The sequence below is a fragment of the Pogona vitticeps genome, chromosome 3, assembly GCF_051106095.1.
Source record: "Pogona vitticeps strain Pit_001003342236 chromosome 3, PviZW2.1, whole genome shotgun sequence".
NCBI lineage: Eukaryota > Metazoa > Chordata > Lepidosauria > Squamata > Agamidae > Pogona > Pogona vitticeps.
This window is the reverse complement of record NC_135785.1, coordinates 187,313,165-187,330,131: the sequence shown is the minus strand read 5'-3', so window position 1 is coordinate 187,330,131 and position 16,967 is coordinate 187,313,165. Positions and strand designations below refer to the sequence as shown.

General features: G+C 38.9%; 1 protein-coding gene and 1 non-coding gene across 6 annotated transcripts in view; one reads left to right on the top strand and one right to left on the bottom strand.

Annotated features, from left to right (window-relative positions):
• The window catches only part of CNKSR2 (connector enhancer of kinase suppressor of Ras 2), a 234,762-nt gene that overhangs the window by 54,269 nt on the left and 163,526 nt on the right, over window positions 1-16,967 (bottom strand). For all 5 annotated transcript variants that reach the window (XM_020789172.3, XM_020789171.3, XM_072994295.2 and 2 more), the window contains 6 exons: window positions 16,326-16,374; window positions 15,766-15,938; window positions 14,282-14,355; window positions 8,954-9,025; window positions 3,621-3,688; window positions 803-903 (listed from right to left, as the gene is read on the bottom strand). In XM_020789172.3, coding sequence (XP_020644831.2) covers window positions 803-903; window positions 3,621-3,688; window positions 8,954-9,025; window positions 14,282-14,355; window positions 15,766-15,938; window positions 16,326-16,374 — 537 coding nt within the window. The remainder of the gene's footprint in view (window positions 1-802; window positions 904-3,620; window positions 3,689-8,953; window positions 9,026-14,281; window positions 14,356-15,765; window positions 15,939-16,325; window positions 16,375-16,967) is intronic.
• LOC140706303 (U1 spliceosomal RNA) lies at window positions 9,786-9,949 on the top strand. The gene has a single exon (XR_012085943.2). It is a non-coding gene; the product is annotated as a U1 spliceosomal RNA (small nuclear RNA).

Genomic DNA, 16,967 nt, shown 5'->3' with positions numbered 1-16,967 from the left:
AGCTGACAGTTAGAAGAACTGCTGCTGATTTTAAGAACACTTGTATGAGTTTGCTTGGCCACTTCCTCCTTTCTCCCCTTCATCCTATGACCTGCCTTTCAGATTACATTCCTATAGGGGGCTCCCTATATATTTTTTTATCATAGATAAAACTGCACCAGGAGCCTTTTAACTCAAGATCAGGGGAAATGCTTTAAATAAATAAAAAGAACTTAAGCAATGGCTCCTGATGTCATTTCTGTTGGAGAGACAGAAAGTACTGTAGCCAATGATGGGCAATGTCATGGATGACAGCCTGCTTCAATCTGCTACTTTCCAATTCTCTATACAGAATGTGTGGCAGGTAGTTGAGCGAGGGTGGGGGGAACCCAAACCTCTTGCCTACGGAGGCAGACAGGGCCAAGCTGGTCTAAACCTGAGGAATGGCAGCACCAGATTTGCCCTAATAGATCAGCCACCACTAAACATAAGCATACAATGTTAGCTAAGGAAAGCATGCTTCCTGTATGTTAGCTTGGACTGCCTTCTCTTTGGGATTCCAAAGTACTGTACAAACTAAAATGAGTTCTGTCATGCTTGTTGCTCAATACTGCTTGACATATTTTGATGCAGGACCAAATTAGATAATTAGATATACAATAACATGATACACCTGAAGTCAAGAAATCACCCACTAAAAAGTGTTCAGACAAAAAAAATGTCCACTGAAATGCACAGAGACAACATAGAAGCTTCTACAAATATTTCTGGACTAGCTGCATTGTGGGCAAATGCCATTCAGTTACTAGACATAACAACTTACTGAAGGAGGTCGTGGATATGTATCATATGGCGGAGGTGGACTGTCCTGTTTCGGTGTTGATGGTGTATCTACTTCTTCCTTATCACTTTCACTCCAGTAATCTAAATAATATAAAGAAAAACAACTATTTTTATTATTTCTTTATTACATGTACTGTATGTAGAATAGATATTCAAGAAAAAGCAACCAATAAAGAAACCTATATGAAGTTTAAAGTATTTTTTTTTAAAAAGTCAAACCTCAGAGGAAAGGAGTGGCAAATTCCATTCCTCCCTCTCTTCCTACCAGCATGGCTTCAGAAATGTTGGTGTGTTCTGACCACAGAGCATTTGGGTTCCAGAACATTCCAATGTTACCTCCTTGCCCTACTACAATAGCTTGTTGGATAGTGGTTTTAGTATCTGGCTGCGGATCCAGAGGTTAGGAATTCAATTCCTAACTGTGCCTCCAGCGAGTAGAGCTCCACTACAATACAATCCTGTGGTTGAAGAAGTAAGTCCCATGGAGTTTAATGGGAATTACTTCTACAGAAGTATACTTAGAATTTCAGCTTTTGAAAATTCAGAGATATTAGGAGGTATTTAAATTCCAAAATAATTAAGATGACTTTATTTACTTTATTGTAACTTAATTATGATTCTACTTCTCTGTAGATATTGTCGGATCTTCTTCAAAGGAAAAAATATATACCAATAATATACTAAATCAAGAACTGGCAAATGCAGAAGCCTCCACATTGCAGCTTCCTCCACCTTCATTCACCATACCAGATGGGGCGGGGTGGGGTGGCAGTTAAAATATTGTTCATTTTAAAAAAATAAGCTCATTTTATGTTAATTTTAAATATTAATTACAACTATTTCATATAATAACAGATGATTATGTGGCTATGACTTTGGAAATGGCCATAAAAATAAATGTTTTTCTGAACCTAGGATAAGCACACTTATGCAGATTCATGTAAAAGTCTGTAAATTAAGTGATGTAAACCAAGTTCTACCCCGTGTCACTCATGCAAGTCAGGAGGTGAGGCTGAGGAGCCAGACGCCAAGGGAGGCATGGAAGGAAAAAACAAGAAACCGGGCCTTCTCGGCGGTGGCTCCTCGCCTCTGGAACAATCTGCCTCCGGAGATTTGCACGGCCTTTAAAAATCTTTAAAAATCAATTAAAACATGGATGTTTCGGCAGGCCTTCCCTCCAGCTGATTCCTGATGTTTTCCTTTCCTTTCTTTTCCTATTGTTCGCCTTCCATCTTGTTGAATTTGTTTACTATGTAATAATACTTTTTTATATTTATCTGTGTATTTTATGTTGTGAGCCGCCTAGAGTGGTCATAATTGACCAGATAGGCGGGATATAAAATAAATAAATAAATAAATAAATAAATAAATAAATAATGTGAAATGGTAAATTACAACAAACAACTCTGAGTTTCTAGAACATGTGTGCTTCAGAACACAGACCATGTAGAAGCCATAGAGATGCAAAAATATTGGACTAATTCATCTTGTGTGGAAAAAGTTTGGTGATTTTGTCTATGATGCTATCTTTTGTTTATGAGATCCACTGCTACCCAACTACAGCTATGCTTGATTTTAGATTCCTGCCCTCACTCCCCGCTGCTCTCATTTCCCCTCATATATTCTTCTAAGGGTTTTTAAGTTCTTTTATCAGGCACTCAGGATACCAGTTTTAAAAAAAGAGAAAGTGAAAATAGTCAATCAGCATTTTTAGCATCTTATTAAGTCTGCTTTTGCTGTTGACCCTACTAATTATTCCACCCAGATTTCAACAGCAGATCAACTCATATTTTCCTCTGTGTAGTCACACCCTCAGTTTCCACAGGATTTTCAGTTTATCAGGCATTGAAAGCAATGTTTATACTTCATCTCTGGATTACTATTGTTGAGGGTTTTTTTTTCATTTTTAAGTGACCGAAATGGTTGCCGTCTCTGAATGGAAAGGCTGAATGTGCTTCTGTATTTTTTAAAAGAAATGTTGAGAAAGAGTATACATATTCTAAAGAGTGGGAGACAGGGTTAGAATATGGAATCTCTACAAAATCCTTAAGAAGTATAATTATTAGAATGGCTTCACACATGCAGATAACTTCTTTCTTGCAAAGAAAAATATTTCTGCTTAGAGAAGGAGAAAAGCAGTGTTCACACAGTACATGCTGAATTTTTAATACAGCCTTACATATATTTAGGACCTGCTGTGCAGTTGTTTTGTAACTCATTGTTATGATCTGTTGTAAAAAGAAGATATGAGCTCAGCACTTCTGCTAGATGCATACTTACATACTATTTGCTACATAACATTTTGCTCAACAATGTTACTGCTGGCATTGTTCAGCTCACTTCATTTTGTTTCTTAAATCTATTGCCAGGCATTTCTTTAAAGAAAAAGTGACACATTGGATCACTGAGGTGTTAGCAATATGTAGAATAATACAATGAATGAAGAGGTACTATTATATTATATCTTTAATACTTTTGCCTAACATGAAAACAAGAAAGATTTACTATGTAAAAAATCCATTGTGTTAGTTAATTTGAAAGGTCAAGTAAATTAAATCAATGCGTTTTGTTGATCTACCAACATAAACTGGATACTGGAATGTTCCTTCTTGCGAAGTCAAGCATTCACATGCTTTCTTTAAAAGTATATATCAAGTACTGCAGAGGAGCAACAACTTCCATTATCTGAAATAATGTTCTTTAAAGAGAGGAAAATGGATTTAGACTGCACAGAAAAATCAGTGGTTCACTTTTAAGAACAGTGGTAAAATGAAACAACAGAAGTAATTGACTCATACCATGTTCTTGTTTGATCCTCTCTCTTTCTGCACACCCAGCAGCAAGCATATTAATTCTGTTTAACCACCTGGAATAATAATTTAGATATATTAATGACACTATTCTAGCAAGTTACCAATCTCGTTTGTGGTCTATTATTTAAACTGGACAAGATTAAGACAGCAAGGAACATGGTCCTTTGCTGGTTTCATTCATTAGGCCTTCAGTTAGTCAAAATTTTGCTGTAAAAATATAGTGACATGAAAAATTCTGCTTCAAATGGAAAACTTTGAGCAAATAAACCAGAGACCATTCAAATGGAGCAGTCTCAGATATGTAAAGCTCCATTAAATCTGCTGCTCTCAAATGTGTCACCACACTGATATACACTTGCTGATCTGGTTTCTCAGTAACAAATCCTAACCTACAAAGATTTAGCCAATCCTTATTTGTCAAGATAAACTTCACTTTCTAAATACAAAGTGGCACCAATGTGTGCCTTTGAATTTTAAAACCCATGTATTATAATAAAGATATAGGATAAAGGTAGTGTGCATCAAGGAAGTAAAAGGAATGACATAATTATTCTGTAAAAAGCCCTAATCCCGGGAAGCAAGATGAATTATAGACTATTATTTTATATATATATCACTGTGAGCAATAAAATGCCCACAGAAGTAGGATTTTTCTCCTAGCCTATGGGATTGTTGTCATGTTCATTAACTGAAAGCATACACCAGAGCAGATTCCCAGTTCTCTAGATTTTTGTTAATATTAGCCTCATTTTGGTATAGCTAGAGATATCTTCCTAGTCCCAAGATGACTAAATTGAAGTTCCTCAAGCTAGCAGTTATAATGTAATATATTTGGTAGTCTGGTGGAACAACATACTCCACTAATAATCCTTTTCCAGGAATTATGTCTGATCATTTTCCTCTGACACTGCACATGTGGAAAAGGAATTTATATTATAAACCTTTGTTTGCAGATGAAAAGTGATCCTTAGATACAGTTTCAAACTGGCTTCCCAGTCTTGACAAAAAGTGGTCACCGTGCCTTTAATAATAACAGAATGACTTCCCTGAAAATAAAAACTCATCTCATTAAGCAAAATCAAAAATGGAAAAAAATTGCAGTAATATGTGAACTATATGGGACCTGCAAGGAGAAAATGTTCACTAATTCCTCTTCTGCTGCAGAACTGCCAAATAGTTGCAACCTCTGCTTATTTGTTACTCATTTTAATTTCCACTGGTTTCAGTGCAAGACCCTGCTATTGTTCTCTAATTAAAAACCAGTCACTGCTGCCTACATCACACAACAGACCACCAAGTGAAATGTTTAACCACTTGAAAATGCCCCTGATCTTCACCAGGGGTGAAGGTAGAGCAAAAGAATACACAGATCATGTTTATTTTTATTCATACCGATCACCAAACAAAAGCATAATAAAAGACCTAACTCCTTCATCAGTTAGTTGTTTATGGACAAAATCCAGGGATTTGCCCTCTAACAATACAGCACTGACTGCAGAGAAAGTAGCAGGGTTGCAGTGTGTCATCTAGTATTATATAAATTGAGTTCATTACTTAAAATGAGAGGAATGACTATTAAAGCTGGACTTGCAAAGTTGATTCAGTATTTTCTTCAGAATCCCAAATGTGATTTCTTGTACATGCTGATAAGCCTCATTATTGTTACTACCAATATATAGTAAAATAGTAATACAAAAAGCAGATTTTAAGACAGAGTCTGGTCTGGTTCAGACATTTCATTACTACTTTGAAACAAAAGGAATAGTTGTGACCCTCCCCATACTGGATTTCTAAACTGGAAACTCAAACAAAAGTGCTCTTTGGTTCTTACAATAAACTTGATAAACATAAGGGATAGACCGATCCCTGATGAATATAGTTAACCCGTAATCAACCTAATTTGCAATAATAATATAAGTAACTTTAAAAAATATTGAATAAAAAGGAGGAAAGTAAAATATATTCCATAGGTTTTTTCTTTTTTTTTTTGTGCCAAAAAAATTCACCACTGTTCTAATTTCTGCAAACCTCAACTGACTTTTGCAAAGAAGAAACACCCACTAGAAGAAAATAAGTATACTGACAGATTGTTATGACTGCACTAGAACATACTGTACTGATCCATTCAACATGGCATAAGCTCTGATGAGCCCTGATATACACACATTGTTCTTTTCAGTGCCAGGGAATGTTCTGCGAACTTATCTTAATTATGTACATGGGGCTCAATAAAATAGGGAAATCAATGTTCATCTGTACATCTGCATCAACCTATGGTCTCAAAACCTAGTATGTCTGTCAGACCTGTTGAACTAAGGCAGCTGTACATAATCAAAATTCTGACATTCACTACAAATAGTCTTAACTAAAACGTATTACAGAAAATAAAATATGCTTCTTTAAAGAAGAAACAGACGATGTCCTTTTCATCATCAGACAATAAAATCATTAAGTTTGCAACTCTCTCCCAGAGGGAAAGCTCGTATCTACCCAACTAAACCTACTGATTTATGATTCTGAGAAGGAAATAGGATTTTTTTGAATTTTTCTTGGACTATAAATCTCATAATTCCCCATTCTGGGAGTTCTACTTGATTTACCCACCCCTTACAGACACATAAACGTGGCTCACCTGTGAGAAAGGGATAAACTGTAAGGCTCTGGGGTTTAACTAGGCTTAGTTCCACTTGGCTTTTTGTTCAGAAAGTAAGTTCTAGTTAGCACTGCAGCAGGAGCAAGAAACTCAAGGAGCATGCCCTTCATCCTGTAAAATCTACACATAATTGTTCTTTCTCCAATGGGACCAATGAAGACTTTTAAATCTTCATTAAAGAAAACTATGGAGTGCCATAGCTGCATTGTGTAGCGTGTGAGCCATCAAAAAGAGTAGACTGTCATTTGGGGGAGCCTATAAGAATTTTAAACACTTCAGAAGTTCTGCACAGGAAGTATAGCCCCCTGAAGGTGACGCTGGGTCTGGTTGATAAACATTAAAATCTGGTAATAATGACTTGATACAAGCTGATGATGGGATCATGCATACTGAAATAGCATCAGACTTGTAGTCAGAGTGCAACGAGATGTGATGGAGTCACTTAAGTCTTGCCACTGTGGAATGTACGCTACTTAGCAGGATGAAGGTGGCAACATTGCAGTAAACAGTATCAAGCGAGCCAGTTTAGTTCTAAAAGATCTTAGAGGAAATTGGCACATCGCTGGGATAATACCAGATGTGAGGTTTGTTATTCAGGTTGTGGCTAATGGCATTGTAGCAACAGTGATGATGAGAAAATGGAGAAAGGTAACACCTCAGAGAGTAGCAATGTCATGGTGCATGCCATGTTAGACACTGAGTAGAAGAACACTGGTGTTAACCTTAATCTGGAGAATGAAAATACAGGAGACAGGGAGTATTTATCTCTATCACAATGGTGTCTAGATGGAGGCTGGAGTTGACACTAATGCTCTTTTGTTTTCTTGGTCTTGACATGAGCCTTCAGTATTGAAGCCAACAGCATGCTGAAAGGTGTTGTCAATGTCAGTACTGTACTGAGGAAGTGAGAGCATATGATATTTGCATGAGAAGGTTGATGCTTGCATGAGAAGAATATTAAGTGGAGACATAAATAGGGTGGAGCAAGCAGACCTTTGCTCCAGCGTGCCACATTTTGACGGTACGCCCTTTTCTTCAGACTTCCAAGATTGGCTCTAATGCCATAGGAAAAGCAGTATAGCAGGTGCCTGGGGTGGACTGCTGGTTTTTGACTGACCACATAGCCAGTAAACCTGGCAGCTGAGTGAGAGCAGAGGAGAGGTGGTTGGTACAGCAGACCACACTGAGGCAATGGAAGGCAGAACTACACAGGGATAAACTGGAGACAGCATCCAGATGGAGGACTGGTCCGCCTGGATTGTGTAGGTCAGGTCTCTCCCTCCGTCGGGCAAATCTGCCTAGGTCTACCTAGGTCTCAACAGACCAGGTTTCTGGGCTGGAACAAAAGTCAGCTTATTAATATCAATCAACGGTATGCTAGTTACGTGTGTGTGTGTGTGTGTGTGTGTGTGTGTGTGTGTGTGTGTGTGTGTGTGTGTGTATACACACATATGTAAACGCACACACACTTATGATTTGCTTTTGTAGCACTAACAGTGCTGCCGATCACCTGTGGAAAATGGGAGATGCTGACAAAATGTTCAGTGGTGTAATTGCATTTTTATACTGTTTTAATGTCACCAATTATGAAATTGATTTGTGAGGGTATTTCAGACTGTTTGCCCTAGGTGCCAAAATTGCTAGTTCCGTTCTGTCGTGTGCACCTGTAAGAGTGATTTTCTGCTGCAGTTGATTTAGTACTGTACATAAAGAAGACTCTTGGGGCCACAGGCCTAAGAGTGGAAGAATGAAAAGCACTTGTTCTACACTAAAAATCCTCAAAATATGACCTGAAAAAACAAATATAAAAGCAAAAACTAAATGGAGCAAAGCAACCATGAATATTGGCTATTCTCTCTGAGGTGTCCTATTATATGTCTTGACACTGTGGCTCACAAAGCAGAACTGAGGGATGCTCACCTTAGGAACGTATTGTAGCAGGACTACTGTAAAAATTCTTTCCAACTAGAAGGTTCTAAACAGTAACTTTATGCAGATGCAGAGCCATATGTGTGATACAAAAAGACCATCAAAAACAAAACAAAACAAAACAAACCAACCCACTGTTATACTAACAATGCAAAGTCCCCAAATTTTTCCTCTAATTCTCGGATACAATTTCCCCCTCACTTGAGAAAGCCAGCTTTACTATATTTCAGCTGTGTTTTTTTAATGAAGAGAAATTTCTTTCTGGTATAGGGCAAGGATTTCAAGATATCCTTTCTCTTTCCCCAAAGGATAAGAAACACAGATGGAATCCATGAACCTAGCAGCTAAGTATAGTGTAAATGCATCACTGGGTCGAGTTCAAAAATGGACAGGATAGAGAGAATGAAAATATCTGTATCACTAGCTGTAGCAATTTCCTCTTTTTGTAGAAGGAGAGAATTAGACACAGAAACTCATCCTTGTTTGACCAGGGTCAGCATATGTGTCTGCAAATAGAAATAAATGCTGTTTTTAAGTATGTCTATTATGTGGTATAGTGATCTTATACTGAAATTGATTTGTGGTACACTGATTTTCAGTTGATCCTTTAAAAAAAAAAAGATGTTAGATTGCGTTGGGTTCCATGACAGAGGAGAGGGTGCAATATGAACATAAGAAAAACAAAGCAATGTTAAAAATAAAAGGCTGATTCTTTACAAGGTCTAAATTTTAATACCTGTTGAGGTCATCTAGATGTTCTGCAGCAAAGTAAAAGCTTTTGATCTTAGGATGGCAGGCCTTGAATGCACTGTGTGGGGAAATATCACAAAATACCATGGGTAAAATTTTAACTATGCAACATTTTTTTTTCATTATTAAAAAAATCTTGATTTTTAAAAACCAGTGTGAAGTCTGTTCTTAAATCAACATCTCTATGTTCATTCACATTTTCATTTACAGTGGTGCCTAACAAGACGATTACCTCACGGGATGATTAATCCACAAGATGATGGGTTTTTGTGATCCCTGTGGCACTTCGCAAGATGATGTTTCCTATGGACAGTTTTCACAAGATGATGTTTTGGTTTATGCTTCACAAGACTTTTTTTTTTAGACCAATGCTTCGCAAGATGGTTCCTTCCCCCATTGGAACATATTAATTATATAAGACCCACTTTTTATCCCAAAAAAGCAGGAGAGAAAGTATATGCTGCTGCCTTTCCAGGATCTGCCTTCTGGAAAGCCAGCAGGGTCATGGCTGCAAATTTAAATAGAAGAGGATGGTGAAAACAACCAAGGACCAAAGGGTAAAGAGATTCTAAAAACACCAGGGAAATATATATGCTAATATCTTATGTTAATACCTGTGCACTAGTGGATTGTGGGAGGAACACCTAGCCCCTGATGGGGGTCCCGCGGGGCACCCCAAAACACTGAGGAGCTCTCTTGGCCTCTGGCAGGACTGGGGCTGTGCAGCCCTGTTATCAGTGGGAGGTGCAGCCAGGGGGTCACCATGCCTTGTGGGGGGCAGGGCACAGAAGGGGGTAGGAGGTGCAAGGGCCACTCCAACTCTTACCTTGCAGGGGAAATACCATGGTCATGAAAGTGGTTTTCCCAGGGTGATGCTCATCCATTCCACTTCAGGTGTGCTGATCCCTATAATTTCCCTAAATGTGGGGAACTCAACTGCATAATTTGTGGTAATGGGGGACTGCATTTGTGCTTTTCCTGGTCTTTCTAGAATCCTTTTCATCTCTTTTTCCCCCTCATCAGGACCTATTCCAAAGGCAGCAAGTCCTGGTGATGTCTTGTATTGCATTCTCCCTCTTTCTCTCCTCAGTGGCAAAGGATCAGGGCAAAAGGAGTCACCATGATCAAGAGCCAGGGGGCTGCTTTGAATCCTTTCACCCTCTTTGCTGCTGGAGAGAGAAAGAGGGGGAAGGCCATCTGAGACCCACTGCATTTCCAAAGGCATCGCTTTCCCCCAATATGGTAGATTTTAATGCATTCCTATGGGGAACTACGATTTTTTTCTATAGACGATGTTTTCTATGGACAATTTTCGCAAGACAGTGATTTTTCCCCCACTGGAACGCATTAAATAGATTTCAATGCATTCCTATGGGGAACCGCGTTTTGCAAGACAGCGATTTCCACGGAATGAATTAAAATCATCTTGCGAGGCACCACTGTATCATAGAGAGCTTCAAAACCTGAAGGAGTGCAGAGAATGGACAGGAATCGTTCAGTTCATTTCTGGCATCAGGATGCAGTTTATGCTGGCATAACTACAATAGCGACAATTAAAGTGTATAGTCATAGCTCAGTCACTCAAAAGAAAAGGTAAGGCTTACGTACCTGTAACTGTAGTTCTTTGGGTGCTCATCTGTAAATTCACACATATTGGTTGGTACTTGCATCAAACAGTAGCAGGAATGTTTCAGAGCTCTGTAACATCACTTGCAGATGCTCAGTTGTGCCATAAATAGTGATCTCTTGGCTTCCCCTGTCCACTGAGAAAGACAGCCTAAGAGGCAGTGTGACAGACTAGCGGGAGGTGTGACAGATACTGTATGTGCATTCACTGATTATCACTTGAAGAACCACAGTTACAGGTAAGTAACTTGTCTTTCTTCTTTGCAGTCTTTGTGAATCACACATATGGGTAACTTGCTAGCTATTTTACCAGCTGGTAGGATATTATGCTAAGGCTGATGAAAGAACAGCAAATTCAACTGACGCATTGGCTCATGCCTTTAAGTATAGTCTGTAGTGGTTGATGAAGGTTAGTGGCTTAGATCACATTGTTGCCATTCAGATGTCTGGTATCTGAACACCTTAAGAAAAGCTGCTGAAGTTGCCGTGGAGCATGTGGAATAGGTCCAGCCCTGCTGGAAGAGTAGCCACTTGGCTATTTTGTAAGAGAGCTTAATAGTGGAGACTACCCATTTCCAAGTCTTTGGGAGAAGATTGACTGTCCCTTGAGAAGTCCCTCATAATAAACAAATAGTTGGCTATTCTTGAAGCCTTTCACGGCTGGGATCCAATGGTTGTTGTAGGCTTTTCGGGCTGTCTGGCTGTGTTCTTTAGGTTTTTCTTCCTAACATTTCGCCAGTCTCTGTGGCTGGCATCTTCAGAGGACAGAAGCTAGAACTCTGTCTGTGTTCTGGTGTAGTTTGTGGGATACTTGAGTATTTATAGCTGTGGGATCAGCTTTTTGTCCTTTTCACAAGATTGGGTGTTTATGGTGATCAGGGTGTTTGTTATGGGTGTATTGTTGTGATAAGGGGGGAGATGTTTTGTCACTGTGATTGATGACACCCAGAAGAGAAGACGCTAATAGACTAAACTTGACCAGGAAGTGGTCTGACCATGACAATGGGGTCACAACCACCCCCTCCACATCCAAACCACCATCTTCCAGTCCCGTTGAGAAAACCAGGTCCAAAGTATGGCCTTTCTCATGCGTCAGGCTGATGACACATTGAGACAGCCCCATAATTGTCATGGCAGCCATGAAGTTATTTAAGCCTTTCAAAAACCACTTGATTACTGGGATCAGAAAATACTGTTAGTAATCATTTTGGTGATGTTTGGCAACAATGGCCACCAAGTGTACTTTCAGTGACAAATCAGAGAGCCCCATTTCCATTAAATGGAATAGGAATGTTAGGACAATTTCGCAAAAACATTGGTTGTGTGAGGTTCCAATGGAAACTGTAAAAGATTTAAAATTTTGTCTTTTGTAGAAGTAAGACTTTTGTGTTCACATTTTCCTGGAAATAGAGACAACCTTACATATGAGCAAAGAAAAACTGCCTAGTTCTGTATTCTACATGCATAATTAAATGTTGATTTTGTGTGTTTTTTTTTCCTGAGATAATCTGCCTGGCTTTGGCATTGTAGTTCTGACAAGTTCCAGCATCAGATTTGAAGGACCTGATGATACTGAAGAAGCTCATGGAACAGTCATTTGTATGCCAGATACTGATTGCAACTGGAGACCCAGAGAGAGAGATGGAATAGGCAGGTGATACTGAGGCAACAGTTATGTCAGAATTAGAGCCAGTGGGTCCGTGCTGGAGGCAGGAAGGGCTGAGTGGTGAGAAATTTCATGACCCAGTGCTAAGGTGGAGATTGGCTGATGAAGCTGGGGGAGGGGCTCAACTTGTTCTGTCATGAACAGTACTGATCTGCTCAGTGGTATTGCTTGATGGAGAGACTGAGTGATAAGGAGGGAGAGAGAAACTTCTCTGATGACAACTATACTTCACTCATTGGTAGGAGGGAGATTTGTTATTTGGTCTTTGAAAATATTCAGAGGCCCTAGCCTAGGAGGATGTCTACTCATATTCCATGTGAATATAGGGCAGCAACTGGTAGTGGAGGGGGAGACTGGGAAGTCCCTATGATATTGGTAGTTTTGAGAGTGCAAGCGCAAACACCATTTCCTCCTCAGTGTACTTGATCTTGGTTAGTCTCTTCTACACAGTGAATCTGGATGGCAGAATGACCTTGAGTGGCTTTGGTTATGTCTTTCAGTGTGGTCTTGATAATGATGAAGATGTCAAGCAGTTGCAAATTGTGAGGGGTAGGAACTGTCATGTGAATGATGAGTGGAGTCTTGCAGCTTGCCCCCTCTTTGACACTGATCAAAGGTGCAGTAACTCATCTGCTAAGATTTGTTGTGCCAGTGATGGTCAAGGTGAAGAAAGCAGCTGAGATACTGAAGCCTGCACAATGACTGAAATACATGAGGGAACAGAATAAGCCTTCTTTTTCTTATGTTTTCCAGTTTAGATTGCTTTGGAGGCACCATATTCTTTCATTTAGTCAGTGAAGTAGCTGAAGCTGGAACTGAGAGGGATGACAAATTCAATAGTGACACAGCTGATACTGAAGAAACTGTCAACGAAGAAGATGTCTGAGGAAATATTGTTGGTGAAGGAAAGCAGACAGAGTTGAGGACACGTTAGTCTCCTTTGTCACTGTTTTCAGTTTTAATTGGCTTTAGTATGCTATCAGATGCTGGAAGAGATTTTTTCCCAAAGGAAGAACTTCAGAAGTGATTTTCTTTCTTTCTTTCTTTCTTTCTTTCTTTCTTTCTTTCTTTCTTTCTTTCTTTCTTTCTTTCTTCCTTCCTTCCTTCCTTCCTTCCTTCCTTCCTTCCTTCCTTCCTTCCTTCCTTCCTTCCTTCCTTCCTTCCTTCCTTCCTTCCTTCCTTCCTTCCTTCCTTCCTTCCTTCCTTCCTTCCTTCCTTCCTTCCTTCCTTCCTTCCTTCCTTCCTTCCTTCCTTCCTTCCTTCCTTCCTTCCTTCCTTCCTTCCTTCCTTCCTTCCTTCCTTCCTTCCTTCCTTTTCTTTTTTGAGGCTATCTTTGTAAAGCTTTTGCAAATAATGCAGGGCTCAGAAAGGTGTTTTTCTCCAAGGCAGAACAGGTACTTGAAATATTTATGCAGAAAATTTTACCCCACATGACACCATTCTTGAAGAGGGCCACATAAGTATTAGGTAGGAAGGAGAAGAAAAATGACAGTAACTCCTCCTCCTCTTCTTCTTCTTCAAAGAAAACAGTAAAATGAAGAAAAAAACAGAAGTATCAAGATTACTTGAGCTAGATATGCTCTGAGCACACTCTCTTAACTGTTGAAACTGCAGTGGAAAAGAGCAAAACTAATTTAAGGTGCATCTGAGCATAAGCAAGAAACTATGAAAGCTACAGAACTCTGAAACATTTTGTATACTGCCTGGCACAGGAACAAACCCATATGTGTGCAATTCACAGAGCCCAGGAAGAACAAAAATTATTCAGGACTCTAAAACCAGGAATCAAGACCAGGAATCAAGGAATCAAAAACCAGGAATCAAGAAACATGCTTTTGTCCTATTCCCAGATGCCAGGGCTCTACGGCACTAAACGACATTACATAACAATTAATTATTAGCAGCAGTAGTGGAATTCCACAAAGATAACCAATGGAAAGGCCAATATATTATTTTAACAAAATAAAGGTTGTTCCAAGCTTTACAGTTCATATATTTTGAATTATTATTTCTAATACTTACTACTTTTTACGACATTCACTGGCTCGATCAATTTTAAATTCTGGGAGACTAATGAAGCCTTCTGCTTTTTCATCCTATGAAGACGAACAGATTAAAAAATAAAAGCATAAAAATCAGCCAAAAAGAAAACAAGCAAACATACAAAAATCATGTTGCCAGACAGCTGAACACATTGCTTTTAAATGGACATTTTCTTTGCAGTAACAACTTGTAGTCAACCATGTATCTTTTCAGACATTTCTCGTAACTGGGGACATAAAAATACAATTGCCTTTAACCACCTAGTCTCTTTTGTCCCCTTGCTCAGATTAAGCATTAAGAAATTTCTTCAGAACCCTTCTCTGGTCAGCAGCCTCTTCTTTTAGCTCCCTGTCTTGACCTTTCCCCCCTCAAAATTCATTTTCCACAATACATCCATCAAACTCCTCTTTCTTCATCCATTATCTGTTTTTTCAGTTTCATAATGGGACCCCTTCTGTTTCTCAGGATCTTTTCTACATCCGATGCATGGTCCTATGCTAGGTTAAATTTCAGCAAACCCAAAAAATTTGATTCCCTCTCCTAATGCAATATGCAAATGTGTTTTTTTTTTTGGACACAAAGTCAAAGAATAAGATAACACAAAACAGATTTTGGACCTTGTGTATGCCTAACATTTACATAATCTTGTGTGAGAAGGAAACAATGCAATGAGTAGGCTACTGAAAGTAGGAACATATCATCAGCATTAAGAATGGGGAGTTCCTGAAAGCATATGATGTGCTAATGCCATTCAGCACAATTATTCTGGCTGGTGTGGTTTAGTGTATCCTGGCTACTGTCCTCCTGAACAAAAGAGGAAGACCTAATGTGAGGAAGACTCAAGTCGCTCATATACAGCTTCATCTCAAAACATTAATTTAATATAAGTAGCCCATGGTCTGAAAGGAAGCAGAATATGTCACCACATTTTACAGTGAGTTCAAAATACGCATATAGGTTGGAGTTGTGTACAGTGGGGTCTCGACTTACGAACGGCTCGACATACAAACGTTTCGACTTACGAACCGCTCTCATAGGAATATATGGACTCGACTTACGAACTTAGATTCGAGTTACGAACTCTTTTTTTTCCTTTTTTTTAAAGCTAAGTCATCTTAGGTTAAAAGGAAAAAAGAAAAAATATCCCCCTCTAGTGGCAGAAGGTGGAATAGCAGCTTCCCATTAGTTTCTATGGACGAAAAGAGCAGATACGGATTAAATGGTTTTCAATGCATTCCTATGAGAAATGCAGATTCGACTTAAGAACTTTTCGACCTGAGAACTGCCTTCCAATACGGATTAAGTTCTTAAGTCGAGACCCCACTGTATATGGTTAGAGTTGTATTTACTTTCTTCCTGCTGCAGTATTTGACAGTTCCATTCTCTGCAATGTATGTATCACACTTTTGGTGTGGTCAAAATAATATTCCACAAAAAGAGAAACAGACATGTCAATGTCTTACCTCCTCATTGATATACCAATAAAGAGATGTATCCTTCAGAACAAACCAATACTTTTTCCATTTTTGTGAGAAATAACTCTTGGCATCTTTCTTTTTCCAGAGCCACCCTTCACAATCTCCACGACCAAGATCTTTGCAAGAAATTCGCCTTTTACTCTTACTTGGTGCAAGACCTGAAAATAAGACTTGTTTTAGAAAGGATTTGTTAACCACATAACACTTTCGCCCTGAACTGGTATCCACTATTTAATCCAGATCTCTTTGGGATGGAAGGTTGCCCCTACTTCACTGATGAGTAGCTATGGTTTTAGCCTAGTTTACTAGTCTGATACCATGTACAGTGAAGATCTGATTAAGGCACTACAATGCTAACAGAAGACTTCCTAGTTGAGATAGGATAGAGCATAGAGGAAATAGGAAGAAAAGCACTGTTGAAGAGTTAAACTGATAAAACTTAGAAGCTACACTTTGCCACTTTTAAAATATAAGCCAGCAAAAAATACATGCGCAGAACAATAATATATTTGATATGCCGCAAGACCTGAAATAAACCATTTTACCTTTATTCTTCTTCTTAGACTTGTGCTGTAGAGAAGACTGCTGAAAAGTCTAGAAAGAAAAAGACACCATATTTCATTAATGTATGCCAAACTCACCGCTATAGTTCATATACCAAAATGGTCAAAAACTCGATAGACACAGGCCAACTAGAAGCACTCTTAAATGACCCATCTTTTAAAGATTAAAATGGCACTTTTTGCCAGCCATGTAAGTATCTGGGAAGTAAAGGACTGAAGAAAAGACTCCACTAGTTACTAAAAAGTATGTTGCCTCCAAGTTGGTTTTCCTCTGAATGAGATTCCCAATAACAATACTACAAATCCTCCATCATAAGACTGATACTGTTCGGTTTGGTCCAACTGTTATCCTGGCTTCAGACTAAATCCCCCACAAGAGAGGAGGTGCAGGGTTTGGAAACAAGACTACAGTATTAATACTAAACAAGGCTATCGGAAAACGTGAAAAAACTGTTCTGTCTTGACCATGGTTGTACAATAACGTTTTGCACACTAACACAAAATCAAAGGTTAAGGACTTCTTATAGGAATGCTATGGCAATGCAAGGGCAGAGGTCAGAACCAAAGGAATATCACAATGGGTATGAATTTGGTGTGCTGAATGATGGGAGTGGCAAAAAAGGG